Raw genomic sequence first — 22,210 nt, forward strand, 5'->3', positions numbered from 1 at the left:
CCTAGTTGTCTTTCAGCTCCATATTTACTTATTTTTAAAATTCCATACAGCAAAATTTACTTTTTTTGTAGACACTTCTGAGTTTTGACAGAACATAGATTTGTGTAAACAGCATCACAATCAAAGTACAGAACACGTCTACCCCTCCCTGCAAAATTTTTTGTGGCCCCCTTTAGAGTCAACCCTACTCTCTTACCATCAGCCCCTGGCAACCAACCGACGATCTGCACTTTATCCTATAGTTTTGCCTTTCCAGAATGTCATGTAAATGGAACTGTTTGAGTTGAGCTTCTTTCACCTGATATAATGTATTTAAATGCATCCATTTTATTATGTGTATCAATAGTGCATTCCTTTTTATTGTGGAGTAATTAATCATTGATTAAAAGATGACTATATGAGTGTAACATAATTTTTGTCCATTTACCAGTTGTACATTTGCATTGTTTACCGTTTTTGGTGATTACGAATAAAGCTGCTGTAAACGTTTAGAGATTGTTGGGTGAACATGTTTTTATTTCTTAGTTAAATACTTGGTGGGATTTCTGGGTCACATACTAATTGTATGTTTAACTTTACAAGAAAGAGCCAGACTGTTTGCCAAAGCGAGCGCACCATTTTCAGTTCCCATCACCATATTTTATTTTAATCGAAAACATGTAAATGTGGCCCACTTTAGTATCTATTATGTTTAGAAAAGTAAATAATCATGCAAAAAATTGGTAATTTTGTTTTTTGTGTTCTTTTGTTATAACTTTTTTTTGTTATAGATAACATAGATAACTTTGAAAAGCAGGCAGAGAATTTGAAATCTGATTTAATATATGAAAGAAGAGGTTTTTTTTAAGTGCGTCCCTTTAATTGATGCAAAGAACTTTATAGACCATAGCCGAAGTTTTATGTACTTGCCATTTGTGTGCTCTTTCTCATTTTTATCCCTACCTGTGCACACATCCTTCAGGAATTACCTTGTTGCTAAGGTGGGGAAATAAAAATTTTGTTAACAGTTTAAAGGGAAAAAAAAATAGTAATAGAGACATTTATCTAACAGATATTTGCTCAGCAAGTGTATATTGGATGCCTATTAAGTGCTAGGTACTTTTCCAGATGCTAGAGATCCAGTAGAAAGCATAACAGAACAAACAAAAATGAACTACAAAAACTCCAGAACTTAATTCTAGTGATAAGTGCTAAGGTAAAGCACAGAGCATGGTAGGGGAAAATAAAATATTGGTGGAAATTAACAACTTCATTGTTAAGTTATATGCCTCTATTTTTTTTTTTTTTTTTTTTTGAGGTGGAGTCTTGCTCTGTCGCCAGACCGGAGTGCAGTGGCGTGATCTCGGCTCACTACAACCTCCACCTCCTGGGTTCAAGCAATTCTTCTGCCTCAGCTTCCCGAGTCGCTGAGATTACAGGCATGCACCACCGCACCCAGCTAATTTTTGTATTTTTAGTACAGATGGGGTTTCGCCATGTTGACCAGGCTGGTCTCAAACTCCTGACCTCAGGTGATCTGCCCGCCTCAGCCTCCCAAAGTGCTGGGATTAGCGTGAGCCACCGTGTCCGGCCATGCCTCTGTTTTTATTAGGGAGAAGCCAAGGCTTATTTGTTGTTGTTGTTGTTTAATAAGCTTCATTTTGGAATAATTTTAGATTGGGTTAAGCTGCAAAGTTAGTACAGGATTCTACCATACCCCGCAGCCCAGTTTTTCCCTAATATTATCTTAACATCATTTACCATTGCCATTGTACATTTTTCAAAACTAAGAAACTAACATTGGCACATAGCCTTAACTAAACTCCAGATTTTATTTGGATTTCACTCGTTTTTCCACTAATGTCGTTTTTCTGTTCCAGGATCTAGTTCAGCATACCAGACTGCATTTAGTCATCATATTTCCTTACTATCTAACAATCTGTTACAGTTTCTCAATCTTGGATTTGTTTCTTCTCTCTCATTTATTTATTTTATCATTTGTTTGTATTAGTGTGGATTCATGCATATTTGCTGTATATTTTGTTGCTCAAATTGTTCCTGCTTTGGCCTGTTTCAGATTGGTTCACGTTTCCCTTTACCATACCTCCAATCTTTTGATTTTTGAGCACTTGGTTGCCTTCTGACCCTACAAGATGCTCCAGGCTCATCTTGGGTATTCTTTGCTCCAGCATTAGAATCAAGCCTTTCTCCAAGGAGGCCTAGTTCCTTTTACTGGAGAATGGCATTTCAAAACCAAAATCTGGGTCAGGTGCAGTGGCTCACACCTGTAATCCCTATACTTTGGGAGGCCCAACGTGGGTGGATTGCTTGAACTCAGGAATTGGAGACAAGCCTGGGCAACAGAGCAAGACCCTGTCTGTACAAAAAACTTTAAACTTAGCTGGGTGTGGTGGTGCATGCCACTAATCCCAGCTACTCTGGAGGCTTGAGGTGGGAGGCTGGCTTGAGGCCAGGAGATTGAGGCTGCAGTGAGCCATGATCATGCCACTGCACTCCAGACCCTGTCTCAAAAAAAAAAAAAAAAAAAAAAAGAAAAGAAAAGAAAGAAACCAAGATGTGGTTGCTGGCGTGCTCATTGCTATTGGGATGTAGCCAGTCTTTGTTTTATTTTGTTAAATATTCTTGAAATTTAAATTTGAAAATTGTGCCAAACAGGTAGCAGGCCAGAAGTAAAACAACCTGATTTAGGAAATTACAAAGTGAAAATTTTATAGGGCTCTATTAAACCTAGCTTTTGGAAACAGATATATTCCAGTAAAAGTGCAGTGTATTTATTTAAAAGGCATTGTGTTTAATTAAATAATACATACTTTTGAAAGTATTTAAAATATACATTTTAGTATACAACTTTTAAGATAAGATAGTTTCTGTTATTGAAGTTTGTTTTTGTTCTAAGCTTACTTTAGTACTAGCATCCTCACCACATTGAATGGAAACAATGTTTCTTTTCTTTTAATTGAATAGGAACTTTGGACTTTTTTTTTGTCCTATGGATAGTAGGTAGAAATTGGGAATACTATTGTTGGGTGTCCCCAAGGGGAAACTGACATCAGTTTTAATAGAATTCACTTAGTTATGAGTCTGTTTTTCAAAAGTGATGGTTTTGTTTGTTTGTTTTTTATATTTTAGGTTTTAGTCTATTGTAGATATTTTCTGCTTTGGGTGTTTTAAGCCACAGGGATAAGTAAATTATTTCAGCAACCCAAATGTGGTTTAGCTGGTATATATTTCTTTTCGGTTCTTAGATTGTGGCAAGTTTTAAAAGTTGAATTTAAGTTGGGAGTTAAAGTTAGCTTTGGAAAAAATGGGTAAGTTTAAAAGTAGATAAGGATATTTATTATTGCTGTACAGAACAATGTGTCTGTTGCTTTAATTCTGTTTTGTTTTGTTTGTTTCTTTGCAGAGGATGTAACTGGTCACTACATTTCCCCCTTTCATGATATTCCTCTGAAGGTGAACTCTAAAGAGGTATTGTTTTGACTTGTTTTGGGAATGAAAATGTGTGCTGCCAGTATCACCATAAGATGCTCTTTGGAAGCACCTTGAAAGGAAAAAGTGTTGGAAGTCAGGAGGACAAACAGGAGTTACTATAACAGGATCATAAGCCTCCGATATGAATTAAAATTTGTATGAGAATAGGATTCTTCCATGAGGAATTGGGAGAATGGGGTATTACTGGTCCATAAAACTTAGAATTCAGTAGGAAATAAAGATTTAAGGGTAGTAATTTAGGAAGTTAACAAGAGGTTTATTTATAATAATCAGCTAACGTTTGTGGATTATTTTTTATTTGCTAGCCACTGTGTGAACATAATGTTATTTAATTGTTATGAGTTGCTATTGTTCTTTCCAAGGACATTGAGGCTCAAGGCATTTTTATTGACTTGTCTAGATCTGGTAAGTGCCAGAGCTAGTTTTGGAATTAGCATTTCTGACCACAAAGCTCATGCTCTTTAACCACTCTATGAAACAGGTGCTAGAGAAATAAAGCAGGAGTAAAAATGATGGTGCTTGAATAGCTATTCTCTTAGAACTGAAAATCACTTGACAGTTGTCAGGGTGTGAAAGATGCCAGGAGAACTGATGCTATCAAATCAAAATAATTGATTTGGGACCTCAAAATCGTTGGGGTATTTTGAGATCTCTCCTGATTAGTTGGTAAGATGGCATATTTGGTATTATTCATGATCATCATTAAGTTGTAAGTTATTTCCTTAAAATCCAAGTAGTGAATTACCAAATTTTTTAAGGGGGTACAACTATTAAGGAAATAACCAGGACCACATTCCAGGTTGAAATTATATGGAACCGGTGAATGGGGTTGGGTTTTCTCGGATGTGGGGAGATCAATGTAGGGGTAGAAGCCAGTGAAGAAGTGAGGAGGCTGCTTCAGATGCAAGGGTTATCTGACCTTGGTGTTACCTCAGAGGCTGAATATTATGCATCGTAGTGAGGTTATGGGATGTGAAGTAGGATTCGTGCTGCTTCCCAGCTCTTCAGAATAAGGAACTGGCAGTAGAATAATATCGATAATTTATCAAGTGCTTGTGGTGCTTAGCCAGGCACTGTGTTCCCTGCTTGACATGCATTATCACAATCCTTCTGGCTCTACATTTATTACCCTTATTTTGTTAATGAGGCTAGGTACCTTGCCCATCATCACAAATCTCGTGTGTTTTGGAGGTGGGATTGGATTTAGGTGCTCTAACTCCAGAGTTTGTACTCCTCACTTCTCTTGTGTAATGCCTCCAGCTCATTAATTTTAAGTGTGCAACTCCAGGACAATAGAAGGAAACTAGAGGCAAAAGGAACTCTGTGTTACTGTGTGTGTCCGTGCGAGTGTGTGAGTGTGTGTGTATATGTGTTCCTGTGTTTTGTTTTGGCCACTGAACTTTCAAACCTAAATATCTCATGTCTCCCAACACTTCTCTTTGCTTTTGACCAAAAGTACATGCATTCACTTATTCATTAATTTATTCATTCAATCAATCAATAGTTATTGAAGGCTTATTATGAGCCAGGCACTGTTCTAGGCACTGTGGGAGTAGTAGTGAATAAGATAGATGTAGTTTCCACTCAGTTGGAGGAGACAACCATAAAACAAGTCAGTCAGATAATGTTAAGTGCTATAAAAATACAACAGGGAAATGAAAGATAAAATATGACTGGTGGGTAGTGTTGTCAGGGGTATGCTACAGCAAAATCTGTATACCTCATCATAACAACAATAATAATAAAGCCGTATTTTTGAGAATCGTGTAGTAGATAGAGGTGGAGGTGGAAAAGAGAGTAAGCTAGAAACATGTCAGTGAGAATAACATTTTGTCTAAGGAGGATAGGTTTTGGGAAATACGAAATTTGGAATTAGACAAAATTGATGATAGAGCTGGCAAATACAACAGGATATGCCAGTGAATTCTGGAGATATGGAAATGGGTACACACGGTGGTTGTATAAATAAGTTTTCCTAGATCTCAGCCAGTAATGATTAAAACTCTTGCTTTGTACTTTTGGACGTGATGTATTAAGAATAAAAATAATGGCTGGGTGCGGTGGCTCATGCCTGTAATCCCAGCACTTTGGGAGGCCGAGGCGGGCGGATCACGAGGTCAGGAGATCAGGCCATCCTGGCTAACACGGTGAAACCCTGTCTCTACTAAAAATACAAAAAAATTAGCTGGGCATGGTGGCGGGTGCCTGTAGTCCCAGCTACTCCGGAGGCTGAGGCAGGAGAATGGCGTGAACCCAGGAGGCGGAGCTTGCAGTGAGCCAAGATCGCGGTCACTGTGCTCCAGCCTGGGCGACAGAGCGAGACTCCGTCTCAAAAAAGACACACACACACACACATACACACACACACACACACACACACACACACAAAAATAATGCTTCAGAGCTGATTTGTAATAATGATATTCTGTTTGTTTTGTTTTCTTCATTAGTAGTCATTTTGATATATAAACGTTACACATACTGGTTGAGCATTTGTGAATGGCATAATTTTTCTTCCCAACCCACCACGAAGTCAGTTTTCATTTAAAAGTGCTTGGTTTAATGGGAAAAGAAAAAAAGTGCTTGGTGGAGGCGTAGTAATCACACCTTGGTAGAATTCGCAGGCAGGAGGTGCAGCTGAGTACTTTCAGGGCTTGTTAGTCATGCTCCCTGGAGCTTCATTTCAATAATGAAATGACTGTTTTAAGCGTAATCACTGGAAACTACCACTCTTTTCTTAAAGACTGAATAGAGCCTTTGCTTATTTTATAAAAACTGGGAAAATATACTTGAAAGAGATTTAGCTTTTCTGATCATTTATTTTATGAAACATTTCGATGCTCTATTCTGGGGATGCAAATGCTCAGGGGAAAACGAAGTGGGCATTTGGTAGGTTCTCTGTTGACTCAGATTTCTGGACAGTCTTTGTGTAGAATGTCTATACAATAGTCATATTTTTATTGCTATGCAGTGCCACTGTATACTTTCATGAAATATTATAGTCATAAACACTGTCTTTTCTTTTATAGGAAAATGGCATTCCTACGAAGAAAGCACGAAATGATGAATATGAGGTATATCCAAAGGTTTTTATTTTTGTGAATCACTTTTATATTGTTTGTTAAATACCTTGATGATAGTTTGCATTTGTAAAATGATTCTAAGGTTTTTACCCCTGCAAAGACTTTCATGTGCATTCTGGTGTTTTTCTTTAAGGCAGCTAGGGCCGCTATTGCCATTTAATTTTTTTTTATTGTGGTGAAATATTCATAACAAAAGGTTTACCATTTTAACTTTTTAAAAGTACAATTTAGTCGCATTAAGTTCTTTCACACTGTGTGGAATCCTCATCACTATCCATCTCCAGAACTTTTTCATCATCCCAAGCTGAAACTCTACACATTCAACAACTCCTCATTTCCTCTTTCCTCCCCCAAGGCCCTGGGAACCGCTATTCTACTTTCTGTCTTATGAATAAGACTGTCCTGGGTATTTCGTTTCCACTTCATTTTACAATGGGAAAACCTGAGAGAATTAGCACAGGAACCCAGATTTTAGTAGTGAGTTAATGATCATGGAAGATGGTCTAATGTAAATGTACTTCATTATAAATGAAATATTTCACTTTAAATTATAAGAGAGAAGATGGTTTGAAGGGCTGTTTTAGGACCCAGGAACAATAATGTTTTGGGAGTAGAGGAGAAGAAAAACACTTATACCAACTATATGCTAAAATAAATATATTCTAAATATGTACATTCTAAATATATCTAGGTAAATATATGTGGCCGTCAAACCTTTAATAGTTCTTGACTTAGGACCAGAACATTTGATTGATACCTGTCATTCCATCTTCTGCTACAAGTGTCCTTTTATCCCTCTAATTCTGATGCCAGGCAGCTTTTCCTGCTGCCTTCCTGTCTTCTTTTACCTCTCCAGCTTCATTTCCGTTTATGCTCTACCCCAACTGAAATTTACAGCTGCAGCATTTGAATCTACTTCCAAACATACCTGTGGGAGCCTTTAAATTCCTACAACCTTTGCCTGCTATCTATCTTCTATTTTTCTAAACTGGTGTGGTTCTTGAACCATCTACACTGGAACCACTTAGAGTGCTTGTTAAAAATTCAGATTCCATGCCCCATCTCCTATATACTAAGTCATATTCTCTGCTTGATAGGGCCTGGTTCATCTAGGTATTTAACAAGTGTTCTAGGTGCATCCTAGACATGAAGTTTGAGAACCACTGCCCTAGATGTTGAGTGAACAAGGGTTTCTAGATCCCCAGGGACTTAGTGTATTAACCTGAAACGATTATTTCAGGTTAATGAAATACATTAGTGGGAAAAACATATTCTGAGCCCAGACATTCAAATTAAAATTTAATTCTTAGAACACAGTTTTTATGATAGAGACTGTCTGATTTGAGTTTATTTGAAATTTTCAGGATTAGAGAGGAAAGAAGAGTGATTTCTTCCTGTCTTTTCCCCATGTATATAAAATGTACTGACTGCTTTTTCATATGTCTTATTAGTTTTTGTATTTTGACTTTTGCAACAAAATACAAGGAAAAAATGGAGAGAAAGAAAAGGACTGAAGGAGTAGTTCACGGTCCTTGCCACATACGCAACTTGCTGATTTGACTTGTGCTCCTTTTGTCTTTTTTATTTTCATGTAACATTTGGCAGACCATTGTTGGTTTATAATTAACGTTAATCTTAGGAAAACTAGGCTAGCATTGGCTTTAAAAAATTAATTACAGGACAAATGCATTTTAGCTGGAGAGAAGAAAGGCAGGTTGGAAATAAGCTCTTAGTGATTAGGAGCAAATGAAGAGGGAGAGTGTGGTTTGCAGGCTTAAAATTCAAACCTCATTTATTGTTCATTTGGCCTAATTCAAGTATCTGAGTAGTTTTGGTAGGTGTCATTGTGTAAAACGATTGTCACCAGCTTGGTCTTCTTGGTCACCTCTGAGTATTCATCTGGAAGCATTTGTTTTCCTATAGCCAGGCTTTCAGGGATGAATAAATTATGTGAACATCTGCCATTTACTTCGGTTTTTCTTTTTAACAGCTACTTCAGACTATTTAAACAGGTGCAGGGGTATCTCATGAAAGAGCATAGAAAATGAAACATAACAGCAGAACTATGTGTAAGGTTGCTAAGATAGGTATGAGACATACTTCTAAGGAACAGTTATTGAGAATTTATTCTCAGCTTTGTTGTTTATCTCATTATGGGCTTACAGCTTTGGCATTTGTAACTTTTAGTCTTATGTAGAAAAACAATATAAATCATCATTACTTTTATGGCCCAATATATATCTACATTTAATTGTGTAAATAGCATTCTTTGAAATAACAACATTCCATGTTACTCTAGAAAACCTCCGTGATACTGTTCAGCAATGCTTTAGTCCAGCTTTGGCTGCATATTAAAATTGCTTGGAAAGCCTATAAAAATAAGCAGTGCCCTGGCTCCACCCAGAGCAATTTAATTTAGATAGATGAGAGATGGGGCTCTGGGAAACTTTTTTTTTTTTAAATTGATTGAAGCTGGTGAGATGGTATTGATCAAAAATAAGTATGTTAAATCACTGCTTCTCAAATGATTTGGGATGAAGGACTAGTTTTTTGGCTGGTTTATTTCTAATTGGTTGTAAACTGATACTTTAAAAAAATACAATCAACATGAATCATTAGAAAAGTGTGGGCCTGGCGCGGTGGCTCACGCCTGTAATCCCAGCACTTTGGGAGGCTGAGGCGGGCAGATCATGAGATCAAGAGTTCGAGACCAGCCTGGCCAACATGGTGAAACCTTGTCTCTACTAAGAATACAAAAATTAACTGGGTGTGCTGGCGGGCGCCTATAATCGCGCGGGCGCCTATAATCCCAGCTACTTAGAGGCTGAGGCCGGAGAATTGCTTGAACCTGGGAGGTGGAGGTTGCAGTGAGCTGAGATCGTGCTGCTGCACTCCAGCCTGGGTGACAGAGCAAGACTCCATCTTGGGAGGGAAAAAAAAAAGGAAAGTGTAATTCAGGTTCCAATTTTTTATTATTAGATTCAACAGGTATAAAAACTGCTCTTTTTAATTGCTACCAATGTTTGTAAATGAGCCAGTAACAATCAGTTTGCAGACTGACCCTGGTCCTTCTTGGCTACCCTTGGAGTACAGTGTTTTAAACCATCATTGTTTCCCTGATAAATTGTTAGTTACTAATGTCAAAATGTGTGCAAATCGTCTTTAACCTTAAGACTTTCTCTTTGTAAGGCAAACTGTAGGGAATTATTTTTACTTGTCATTGACCTAGGGTCTCCTTTGGTGTAAGCATTCTACAAAGTTCAGGAATTAAAAAGAAAAAAAAAAGTGAAGCCATAGTCAGTTCGTAACGTTAGGTAGTCTGAACTCACTAGATATGCAAACTAAGTCTAGAATATTTAGTGTAGCTCTTTGTGATCTCTGTAATAGCTGTACTTATGTCCTTAATTTTACGTTGTGATTGTAACTTGGATTTAATTATTGTTTTATCATTTTAAAATATATTTTGTGTCATAATTTTCTGTATATTGCCATTGGTCTTCATAACAACCTTGTGTGGTGAGTGGGACAGAGATTATCACACTTACTTTACAGATTGGAAAAATGAGACTGAATCCTTACATGAGGGACTGGTTCTCTCACTTCTATTTTAGTTGGAAAATAAAAATTGAAACACATTTCTTGACTCCATTCTAGTTTTGTCACTATACATCAAAGATATTCTCAGTAACCTCTGACACTGTGTATTAGTGCTCAAGTGACATGGTGGCCTAAATTTGGCTTTGTTTTAGACAACTCTAATTTCTAGAAAAAATTTAAGGCATAGGTAGATGTCTGATGGAGACTGTAAACATTTTTTTTTTTTTTTGTGGGGGAGAAGCATCTAAAGCATTCTTGTAAAGGAGGTAAGGGAAAAAATAAAAGGTCAAATTTTTAATGTTCTCTCTTTGTTTTGTTTTTAACTGCAGAATCTGTTTAATATGATTGTAGAAATACCTCGGTGGACAAATGCTAAAATGGAGGTACCAATATACTTTATTAATATACAACCAAAATGATTATAATGATATAAAACTTTGTTGTAAGTTGTTTGGCATAATATTTTCAATTTGGGATAGTTGAGAAAAATAAAGCTAAGTATATACTTTATGGTTTTTTAGAGAGTTTTTTTCTTTTTTTTCAATTTTGCCTCTCAGTTTGTTATATACATATTAATTTTCTTTTTTTCTCCTATGAAAATGGCAAATACTTTTAAAGGTTATTTAAGTAGATTCTGAGATATATTTGGTTCACAGATGCAACTGAAACTTTTCTTTGGGGCCGATGGCAATTTTAATTTCTTAGGACTCAATTCTCCTTTAGATTTTATTCTACCAGGAAATAAATCATTTCCTGGTTTACTCAATTTTTGACTATCACAGAGCATCTGCTGTTTTTCTGGTTAGCTTTTTTTGTTGTTTTTTTTTTTTTTTAATTTTTCTGGGAAATGAACCTATAAGAACTTCCCTTTTGCTTTTCAGAATTTTCTTGTGCTTTCTTCAGTTAGGTAAGCTTCCTTATAGTTCTAAATGAAAGTTAATTTATGTTACTTGGTTTAGTTATATAAACCTTCTATAACTTTGGGTGTGATAGCAAATATTATTTTAAGTATTTTAATTAGGCATTATTATGTAGGTGTATATTTTTCAGAATTTATATTTGGAAGAGAATTGTCAGTACTATCATCAGGTCCTGGCAGTATTTTTTGTTAACACTTTAATAGGAAAAAGTAAAGATATTAGATTTTTTTTTGGTGTTGTTTCGTGTATAATCTTTCATCATTCTTGCTACTCTACCTCAGTTAGGTGTAGGATCCGAGGATCTGTGAGAATCTACCTAACTTAAGGAGTGTTTCTTCATTCAACATGGCTTATTTTTTTGTTTCCTATATAGCATACTTTTTAAAAATAGCAATATGAATATACTTGATAGAAAACTAACTTTGAGGCTGAGTGCAGTGGCTCACACCTGTAATCCCAGCCCTTTGGGAAGCCGAGGTGGGCAGATCACTTGAGGCCAGGAGCTCGAGACTAGCCTGGCCAACATGACAAAACCCCGTCTCCACTAAATATACAAAAATTAGCTGGGCACAACTTTTTGCATGGTGATGCATGTCTGTAATCCTAGCTACTCAGGAGACTGAGTCACCAGATTAGCTTGAACCTGGGAGGCAGAGGTTGCAGTGAGCTGAGATCGCACCACTGGACTCCAGCCTGGGTGACAGAATGAAACTCTGTCTCAAAAAAAAAAAAAAAAAAAAAAAAAGAAGAAGAAGAAAACTAACTTTGAAATCAAATCAGTTGGTGAGAGTCTCCTTTTTGGTGATGTTTTAACTTTATATTGACAATTGATAATTGTATATGTTTATAGGGTACAAAGTGACATTATGACTTATGAATACAGTATGGAATAACTAAATCAAGCTAAATAATATATCTGTCACATTAAATACTTACCATTTTTTGTGGTGAGAACATTTGAAATTTACTCTTAGTACGTTATTAACTATACTTATCAAGTTGTATTGTTGTCGCAATAACAAAAAGTCTTATTCTTCCTGAGATTTTTTATCCTTTGATTATCATTTCCCTATTCCCCCTACCCTTAGCCTCTGTAACCATAATTCTACTCTCTGTTTTTATGAGTTCAATTTTTTAGATTCCACATATAGGTGAGAACATGAGATATTGTCTTTCTGCGCCTGGCTTATTTCACTTGCCATAATGTTCTCCGGTTTCATCCATGTTGTCACAAATGACAGAATTTTCTGCTTTTTTTAAGGCCAAGTGCTATTTTATTATGTATATGTACCACATTTTCTTTATCCATTCATCTGTTGATGGACACTTAGGTTGATTATATATTATTTCCAATTTTTTTGATGGAGTCTCTAGAGTTGTCTATATATAAGATCATATCATCAGCAAACAGTGACAGTTTCACTTCTTTCTTTCCTACTTTGGATGCCTTTTTTTGTTTTCTCTTGCCTAATTGCTCTGGCTAGGATGTCCAATAGTATGTTAAATAAAAGTGGCAAAAGTGGGCATCCTTTTCTTTTTCCCAATCTTAGAGGAAAGGCTTTCAGCATTTCACTATTGAATATATGGTAGGAATCTTTGAGTTAGCTTTATTATCATAATATTGATGGTAATAAAGCCTGAGATTAGTAACAAAAGGCAAGTTGATTAATCTTTATCTTCTTGCCATCTCAATCATTTTATTATTTGTGTTAGAAATAATGGAGTACATAAATAATAGAGTGACTAAATATATAATCTGGTGTTTCCTTTCCAAACAGTTTCTCATAGAGTGCTATAAATTAGTAGTAAGAGCTGGCTTAATTTCTTTTAAAGCACCTTTGATCATTAAGTTGGAATATGAATGTTTAGTCTGAAAATAGCAGATTTTTAAAAGTACTATTTGGATGTAGAATTAATTATTTCTTATCCCGTCTCCTTTTTTTCCTTCTGTGATTTGCTTAGATTGCCACCGAAGAACCACTGAATCCCATTAAACAATATGTAAAGGATGGAAAGCTACGCTATGTGGCGAATATCTTCCCTTACAAGGGTTATATATGGAATTATGGTACCCTCCCTCAGGTAACATTTTTGTTACAATGGTAAAACGTTCCTGTCGTCTGAAAAAATTGCCTTATAAATCCTGTGAACTACTTGAATTTAAATTGGTTCTGAGGACACGTCATTTGGAGAGGTTTGTAAATTTGGAATTTATTAATGTGGATGGAGTTTTAGTATATCAATAAATTTTTGTTTGAAACCACATATATGTCTATACTCAAGTTCTTGGAGTCAGGCATATGGAATGTTCACATTTAACATTTTGAATACTTTTTTTTTCTGGTCGTGGCTATTAAGTGTCAGTGAAAAACTTTTAAGCGAGGCTTTATCTACAGTCATTCCTTTGAACATGACAAGTTAGGCTTTTATATGCATTTGTATATGATAGCATGAATTTTATATTTTAAACTTTAACAGATGAATGTGTTAAATTATTACCTTTTTTCCTGGAACTTGTTGTAAATTGAATTGCACAACTTATATTATTTACTGTTATGAGTTAATAATTTTTAAGTAGAAAGCAGAGAAAACGAGCTAAATAATGGTAAGGTAGCATTCCTATTGGAGAATAACAACAATTTGCTTTTCTTCCTTTCTTTACCTCTTTTGGTTTTCTCTCATGTTTCCTCATTCCCGGAAAGAGGTAACTCTTCCAGATTATTTAGTGAGTAAAACTCAGAATATGCAGAATCAAAATTCTAGGTTTTGGGGACACAGAGAACCATCTGCCTTTATGTTTATAAAAACCGTAGACCATCTGTCTGGAAATTTAATTTTTATATTTTTATTTATTTTATTATTTTGCATGAAATTTCAAGATGGTATTGGGGAAATATCAGAGAAGAGAGGTCTTGTTTTATCCAACATGAATAAGCAACTGCCTGTGTAGAATAAACATTCACAGGAAAATTTAAAAAAAATTGTTTTCTAAAGAGTCAGGCTGTCTCTGATTCAGTTAGACCACTCACATGGATACATTCTTGGTTAAAATGGGCACTTCTAAAGTGATGTGCTAAGAATGAGAATGCCTGTGGAAACCATGAAAGCAGGTTTCCTAACTCTCCAGGTACCTCAATAGATATGCCATTTGACCCAACAGCAAAAGGTTGCGAAAGTTCTCTGAAGCTTAGGGGATGCAGCCTGTAGGAAATGTGTGGATGAGGGGAATGCTGAATAAGCCAGTGAATTAGAGACCGACAGAAACAGAGAAGTAAGTAGAGGAGCTAGAGAATAAACTATAGTGCATGTATTTATTTCTTTAAACATTTATTAAGCATTTATGTGCCAGGCAGGATATTAGGTGTTGGGAATATAAAAGACGGATGAGATATAGATGTAACATCAAGGCCTTATAATAAGTGACTGGAAAATGTCGGTTTGGGAGTGAGGTTGTCACTTTCTAGTGATGTGACCTTGGGAAAGATACTTTTCCTCATTTTCTTCATCTGTAAAATGGAGAACATAAAATACTTCTTATCTTTGTGTTGAGATTAAATGAGTTACTGCATTCGAATAGTGTGTAACATGTAGTAATCAATTATTATAATTAAGACTGGTACTTTTATTATCGTATGATTCTTTCCCTAAAGTTATTTGTAGTCTGATTGGGGCAATCAACAACTAAACTGCTGGTTATGATGTGGTATAATAGGCACTACTAATTCATCTACTAATTTAAAATTATGAAAAAAATAAGAAAACAAACCTGTTGACAGGAAGGAGAGAAGGGGAGGAATGTAGGTAAATGCAAAAGAAACTTCTCTAGTTTTCTGTTTAAAGTCTTGCCAAACTTCTGTACTCCTCGGGATGTGTTTGAATTTCAAGATGTTATGCAGTGGTATTAATCTGGCAGGTATGGTAGTTCTTAATTTATTAATAGAAATTAATAAAACAGAATTAGACTGTGGTAGTCCCTTAATTCAGTATTCACCCTGCATTCACCATTGCCTACCTAAGTTTCATACTCCATCCAACATCCAAATTGATATTTTTTAAAACACAAATTTGCAGATGCTTTTCTTGTACAAGAATGCTTTAATGGTCTCCTGTCGCTTAAAAGATAAAATACAAAATTCTTAACATTGCTACTCAACCCTGCGTGATCTGGCTTCTGCTTACTTCTCTATCCTCATTTTGCAGCATTCCTCCTTTCTCACTTCTATCCACTACAAAGTCTTCTTCAGTGTTTTTAACTTACCTCATTGTGTCCACACCAGGCCTTCACCAAACTGTTCATTCATTCCGTACATATTTATTAAAGGCCTGTGTATTTGCAAGGTGTTCTTATAAGTACTGCAGGTAAAACAGTGATAAAAAGTGACATATATTTTTCTGGAGCTTTTATTTTAGTCAGATAAACAGACAGTAAACAAAATAAACCCCAAGTAAAATCTCAGGTGGTGGTAAGTGTGTCAAAATTTAAGCAGGGAATGGGGCTAGGGAATGTTAGGATTGTTGCAATTTAGACAGGGAGAAAATCTCAGTGAGAAGGTGTTATTTGAAGAAAGACCTAAAGGAAGTGAGGGAACAAGTAGTGTGGACATGTAGAGGAAGAACAGTCCAACAAGAAACAGCAAGTATAAAGGTCCTGAGGTGGAAATAGGCCTAGCATGTGTGAGTATCAAAAAGGAAGTCAATGTGTCTAGAATGGAAGTGAAAGAAAGGAAATAGACCTGCATTCTCTCTGCTGTTTTCAACCGGAGATCTGTACTATTTTTTTAAACCTGACTGATCTTAGAGAGAGAGAGAGAGAGAGAGAGAGACAGAGAGAGAGAGAGAGAGAGAGAGAGTGTGTGTGTGTGTGTGTGTGTGTGTGTGTGTGTGTATGTGTGTGTGAAGTCTTCAGGGAAAGAATACACCATAAATTGCATATAAGTTAGTTATTTATCAAAGAAACTAAATTGAATGATGTTTTTAAGAATGCTGAAATCATGCCAGTTGCTTATGGGAAGGGGTAGCTCTACCTAATTTTTTTTTTTTTTTTCTTGATTGTCGATGTTCAGACATGACCCTGTTAAAATGAAAGCCAGCCCCGGTCCCATTTACCTTTTAAATCTCATCTTCAACTCTCCTTCTGCCTTCTGCTTCACTTCCACACTGGCACTCTGGTGCTTGACGCACACTCCTGTCTCAGGCCCTGACCTTCACTGTGTCCTCTCCCTGGAACACTCCTTTCCAGGTATGCACATGGCTTCCTTAAATTGCCCTTAAGTCATCTTCTTTATGGTATCTGCCAACCATCCTTTAAAACTTTTAACCCTACTCCCATTCCCCGTCTCATACTTCTTTTTTCCCTTTTCCATAACAACTACCAATTTGTAACCTGTTATATAATTTATTTATTATGTTTATTGTTAATTTCTCCCAGCTAGAATGCCGACTTCACGAGGGCAGGGATTCTGTCTGTTTTGTGCCTGCCATGGAGTAGGTGATCAATAACTATGAAATGAATAAATTAATGCATCGTGTATGTGTGTCACATTTGTTTCATAGGCTTGTGTGGGTACTTTTGCTGTTCTGTGATTTGTCTTGTAGCAGCAAGAAACTTGTTCAGAGCAGTTACGAAGCCAACTGTGTGGTTGGAAGAACATTTAAGCAGCAGAATACTGTTAAGTAGTAGTCTATCCACTTAGCTTGTGATTCATCAGTATGCCATCATTATTCAGACCTTGAGCTGTCTAGACTGTTAACCTGAATAGCATCTCCCACACTCCTAATAATGCCTTCCTCAAAATTGGAGCTTGCCTGGGCAAAAATTCATCTTTGTCTTCCTACCATTTTATTCCTGTTGCCCACATATAATGGGTTATTTCAGTGTTACATCTCATTGAGTGAATATTTAGAATACCTGTCTGGCAAATATTAAAAGACTAGATTCAGTTTAAATTCAAAATTTCTTCAGTCTTAATCTAGTATTGATATGTTTACTTTGTGCTTAATTATAGATTTGGTTCATTGACCTCCCCAATCAAATATGTAGTACCACTTACTAGCTTTATAACCTGAGACAAATGACTAAATCTCTCTAGGCCTGTTTGTTTATGTGGATGATCATATTACCTACCCCACAAGGGTATTGTGAGTATTGAATGAGTTGATCAGAGGTGTTTGGCCCCGTAGTGAGTTCTTAATAATATTAACTCAATGATGATGACACTTCTGCTACTGATGTTAGCTGCTAGTAGTAAAAACACTGGTAGAGGCTTTTGCTCCAAATTGAAGCTGGGAAAGCATAGATAATGGCTTATCCCTGTAATTTCAGTTCTTTGGGAGGCCAAGATGGGAGGATCAGTTGAGGCCAGGAGTTTAAGGTTGCAGTGAGCTATGGTCAGACCACTGCTCTTCAGCCTAGGTGGCAGAGTGAAACCCTCTCTTAAAAAATAAAAAGGCGAAGGTAGTGGGAAAGTCAGAGGTCTTTCTTCCTTTGACTTGTGATAGGAATGCTGGTTAATCAGGAAGATATTCTTAAGAACCACCTTTATATATGGCTTTGTATGATTCAGGGATTTTTTAAGAGACCTAAGGACCAGGGCGTGGTGACTACAAATGTATTCACCAATACTTATAGATCGTAAGGTAATAATCACAAACACCTGCATGAAAATGAGAAGATTTGTTTTAGGGTATAACAATAATATGTGTGTTCTGATGTATTCATTTTTATAGCTTTATAAACATCTTTTCTATAATACTGTTTTCCTGTTGATAGGTTGTGTGTAGCTTTCTGTTTTGTCTTTCTTGAGTCCATGCTAAAGTTTGTCTGGATAGATAGTATATATAGTTATATACCTGTTAGTCAAATTATGAGTTGTGTAACTATTTTACTTTACTAAATATTTCCAGATTGTTTATAAAAGAAATTGTGACAGGCCGGGCATGGTGGCTCACACCTGTAATCCCAGCACTTTGGGAGGCTGAGGTGGGCAGATCAGGAGGTCAGGAGATAGAGACCATCCTGGCTAACTCGGTGAAACCCCTTCTCTACTAAAAATACAAAAAATTAGCCGGGCCTGGTGGCAGGCGCCTGTGGTCCCAGCTACTCGGGAGGCTGAGGCAGGAGAATGGCCTGAACCCTGGAGTTGGAGCTTGCAGTGAGCCGAGATCGAGCCACTGCACACCAGCCTGGGTGACAAGGTGAGACTCCATCTCAAAAAAAAAAAAAAAAGGGGTCCGGGCGCGGTGGCTCACGCCTATAATCCCAGCACTTTGGGAGGCTGAGGCAGTCGGATCACGAGGTCAGGAGATCGAGACCATCCTGGCTAACACGGTGAAACCCCGTCTCTACTAAAAATACAAAAAATTATCTGGGCGTGGTGGTGGGCGCCTGTAGTCCCAGCTACTTGGGAGGCTGAGGCAGGAGAATGGCGTGAACCCGGGAGGCAGAGCTTGTAGTGAGCCGAGATTGTGCCACTGCACTCCAGCCTGGGCAACAGAGCGAGACTCCGTCTCAAAACAAACAAACAAAAAAGAAGTTGTGACAATTTATACTCCTGCCAGTAGTATATAGGGTTCCAGATAACGTACATCTTTACTAATATTTTAGATTATAAGATTTTTAGGTTTTTGAAATAGTATCTTACTGTGATTTTAGCATTTCTCTGATCAGACTAGGTATCTTTTCATAAATTTATAAGTCATTCATGTTTCCCCTTCTTTTAATTATCTGTTCATATCTTCAGCCCATTTTAGTTGGGTTTCCCTTTTTCTTATTTAGTTGTCAAAATTATTTCTAAAGTCTGGAAGCTAATCTTTTGTCATTTTTGTGAAACCAATATTAAGATTTTGAACTTCTGCTTCTTGATATTTCTTCTTCAGCGTTTGTTCTTTTCTAGTTGTCTGTCTGTTAATAGTTGTACACATAAGACTCCACAAGAGGGCATACCCAAAGCTTAAATTTGTCAGGATTTCCTTTCCTGTTGAAATTATACTGTATTTTCAAGTTAAATTAGAGGTGATTTAGTGTATATCTCTTTTTGTAGTAAAAAGTGAGGTCTGTAGATGCAGAGTATTAAAGGTTGGAAATAAAGAGAACCAGTCTGGTATTTTTGCTGGTAAGTAAAATCATGAAGAATTGGCCCTAAACACAACAATATTGTAGAGTTTAATAATTTTCTACTTGGGTACTTAATTCCTCAACGTATGTAACCATATTGCTAGGTAATGTTGAAATTGGCGTTCTGAGGACCAACCAACCAACGGAAATATCCACCACAACCAAGTTAATGTCAAGACAGTGTTTGTCTCTGTGTGAGGAAGGACTTTAAAAAAAAATTTAATGCCCACCAAAATTGTCCTAAGTAGGTCATAAGTATGTGGGCTTCCTATTCACTGGTAGCATTCATGCAGATTGTGAATGAGCACTAACAATCTTAGCATTTTAGGGCTAGGATGTGTCTAAAGATCCTCTTATTGGCCGGGCGCAGTGGCTCACACCTGTAATCCCAGCACTTTGGGAATCCGAGGCATGTGGATCATGAGGTCAGGAGATTGAGACTACCCTGGCTAACATGGTGAAACCCTGTCTCTACTAAAAATACAAAAAAAATTAGCCAGGCGTGGTGGTGGGCGCCTGTAGTCCCAGCTACTTGGGAGGCTGAGGCAGGAGAATCCCTTGAACCTGGCAGGCGGAGGTTGCAGTGAGCGGAGATCGTGCCACTGCATTTTAGCCTGGGAGAGAAGAGTGTGACTCTGCCTGGGGAAAAAAAAAAAAAGAAAAGAAAAAGAAAACAAAAAAAAGGTCCTCTTATTTAAGCCATTCTTAGTAGCTGAAGAAACGGATGTAGATGGTTTAGTCAAGATAGTTTGTGGTAGAATCTAGATGTTTTCCTTTAAGCCAACGGGACTTCTAGCTTGTCACATTTGTTCTCTTGGAAGTGGGAGTAGGGATAAGGAAAATTATGAGGTAGGATTTCTGCATTAGCAAGGAGGAACCTCTCAGATATTTTCTGATTCTGCAGTAGGTTGTTTGATTCTGATTATACCTGGGTGTCCCATCTTGGTTTCCCCAGCACATTAAGATTACCTTTATAGTGTTTGTCACAAATGCCATACCATTTGTTAACATGACACTCTCCATGTCATTGACTGTTCCCTATACATCTCTGTTACTGGCCCGAAATAGGTACTCAATAAATATTTTACTGTATGAGTGAATGCCTGTTAATAGAAAAAAAGAAGCAGTAAAGGGAAGACTAGGGAAGAACAGAACCTCTATAGGAAAGTTACCTAGGAGATTCTCAGAGTAAGAGAAAGTATTTAAAAGAAGAGAACTGTGAAGTAGATGGGGTTATATTTGAAATAAATGCCATTCAATTGTTGTTATAATTTGCACATAAAAAATAATGATTAGTAGCATGAGTTCTAATACAGTCTTTACCATTTAGAAACCATGAGTTTGTGCAAGTTTAAACTGTGTTTCAATTTACTTGTCTATAAAGTGGAATTCGTTATGGTACATTATTCATGCAGTATGTATGTATATATGTATATGTTGTGTGTGTATATATTAGCTAGAAAGTGTTTGTCACCTATGGCCAGTATGTAAGATTAACAATTGTGGTTATTCTTACATTTTCTTGGTAGTATTAGTGTTGGGGGCAGTGAAATGTTGTTGGACTTCATTTATTAATTTTTTTTAAAGATAAAGTTAGGCCAGGTTATTTCTGAATAAACTATTATTAGTACTAGAAGGAAAATATTGGAATTTCTCTAATGCTTAGCTGTAAATAAGTTTATTTGTAATTATTTGTATAAAATTAAAGGAAATAAACTTAGATAACCTGAAATCTTAGATAATAATGATAATCTGAATCTTGGGATGACAGTCTCTGTATCCCTTTTAATTTGAATTTAAAGCAAATAATTTTAGGGAACTTCTACAGTTCCATTTAGAATCAGGCAATTCTGAGGCTTTTTGGGAGAGGTAGTGCCGAAGGGATCTTTAATCTTACTAGCAAATTTCTATTATGGTCTTCATTTATAAAAATTCCCATGTATTTATTTTGTAACTAATCTTGCCAGTAAAGTAAAGAATTGATGTCTTTTCATGTTTTTATCAAGGTCCTTGAGATTTGACAGGTAGAGGATTTTTTAATGGAATGAATGAGACAAAATAGGTTTTAATTTTCTTTAGTAGTGTTTTGTCCTTTCGTTTATAAAGGAAAAACTGGGTTCCTTTTAATAATTTAGATCCCTGTGCTGTTACCACGTCAAAGGAAGCAGTGAATGACGGAAGCCACAGTTGAGGCAGTCAGTGGAAACACAGAAACAAGGGCACAGACAGTGGGAACATCCACTGAAACTCTAAAAGTGAATGTGAATTTATTCCCTGACTGAACTTGGAAGATGAGTATGTCTGGATATACCACCCACTCGCAGATGCAATTATACTGACAATTGAGAGACAGAGGGAGGAAATACTATACATCTGTTTTAATTATTATGATCCTTAGGGACATACTGGCCTGTTGGCCTTGTGCCTATGTAATTTCTGATAATGTTTTCTTCGGATTATTGTTATCTATAAAACTTTGTGATTATGTGGAAAGATTAAAGTACATTATAGTATTAAGTTACATTTCTGCTTTTTTTTTTTTTTTTTTTTTTTTTTTTAATTTTAGACTTGGGAAGATCCCGGTGAAAAAGATAAGAGCACGAACTGCTTTGGAGATAATGATCCTATTGATGTTTGTGAAATAGGCTCAAAGGTTTGTTTTATAGACTGTATTAATTCTAACATGAGTTTTGGTTTATTCATGCCATAAAATTTCGTTTTAGCCTCTAGTTCTTCAGCTCTTCAGAGTTCAAGCCTGTTGATTTCTGTGTTATCAGTCCCTCTTTTTATCTTCACTTTCTTGTCTTAAACCAGGGGTTGGTAAATTATAGCCCTGTAACAAGTCAAAGCCAGCCTAACACCTGTTTATATAAGTAACACAGGTATGCCTGTTCATGTACATACTGTCTGTGACTGCTTTTATACTACAACAGCAGAGTTGAGGTGTTGTAGCAGAGATTGTATGGTCTACAAAGCCTTTTATTATTATTTTATTATTTTATATC

At 36.5% G+C, this 22,210-nt stretch overlaps 1 protein-coding gene across 2 annotated transcripts in view; it reads left to right on the forward strand.

Annotated features, from left to right (window-relative positions):
- The window catches only part of PPA2 (inorganic pyrophosphatase 2), a 1,020,900-nt gene that overhangs the window by 930,055 nt on the left and 68,635 nt on the right, over positions 1-22,210 (forward strand). The window contains exons 3-7 of one of the 2 annotated variants that reach the window (XM_050791496.1): positions 3,404-3,468; positions 6,522-6,566; positions 10,502-10,555; positions 13,055-13,174; positions 21,772-21,858. In XM_050791496.1, coding sequence (XP_050647453.1) covers positions 3,404-3,468; positions 6,522-6,566; positions 10,502-10,555; positions 13,055-13,174; positions 21,772-21,858 — 371 coding nt within the window. The remainder of the gene's footprint in view (positions 1-3,403; positions 3,469-6,521; positions 6,567-10,501; positions 10,556-13,054; positions 13,175-21,771; positions 21,859-22,210) is intronic. The other variant, XM_050791497.1, reaches the window with a different exon arrangement.

This window comes from Macaca thibetana, chromosome 5, assembly GCF_024542745.1.
Source record: "Macaca thibetana thibetana isolate TM-01 chromosome 5, ASM2454274v1, whole genome shotgun sequence".
Classification (NCBI taxonomy): domain Eukaryota; kingdom Metazoa; phylum Chordata; class Mammalia; order Primates; family Cercopithecidae; genus Macaca; species Macaca thibetana.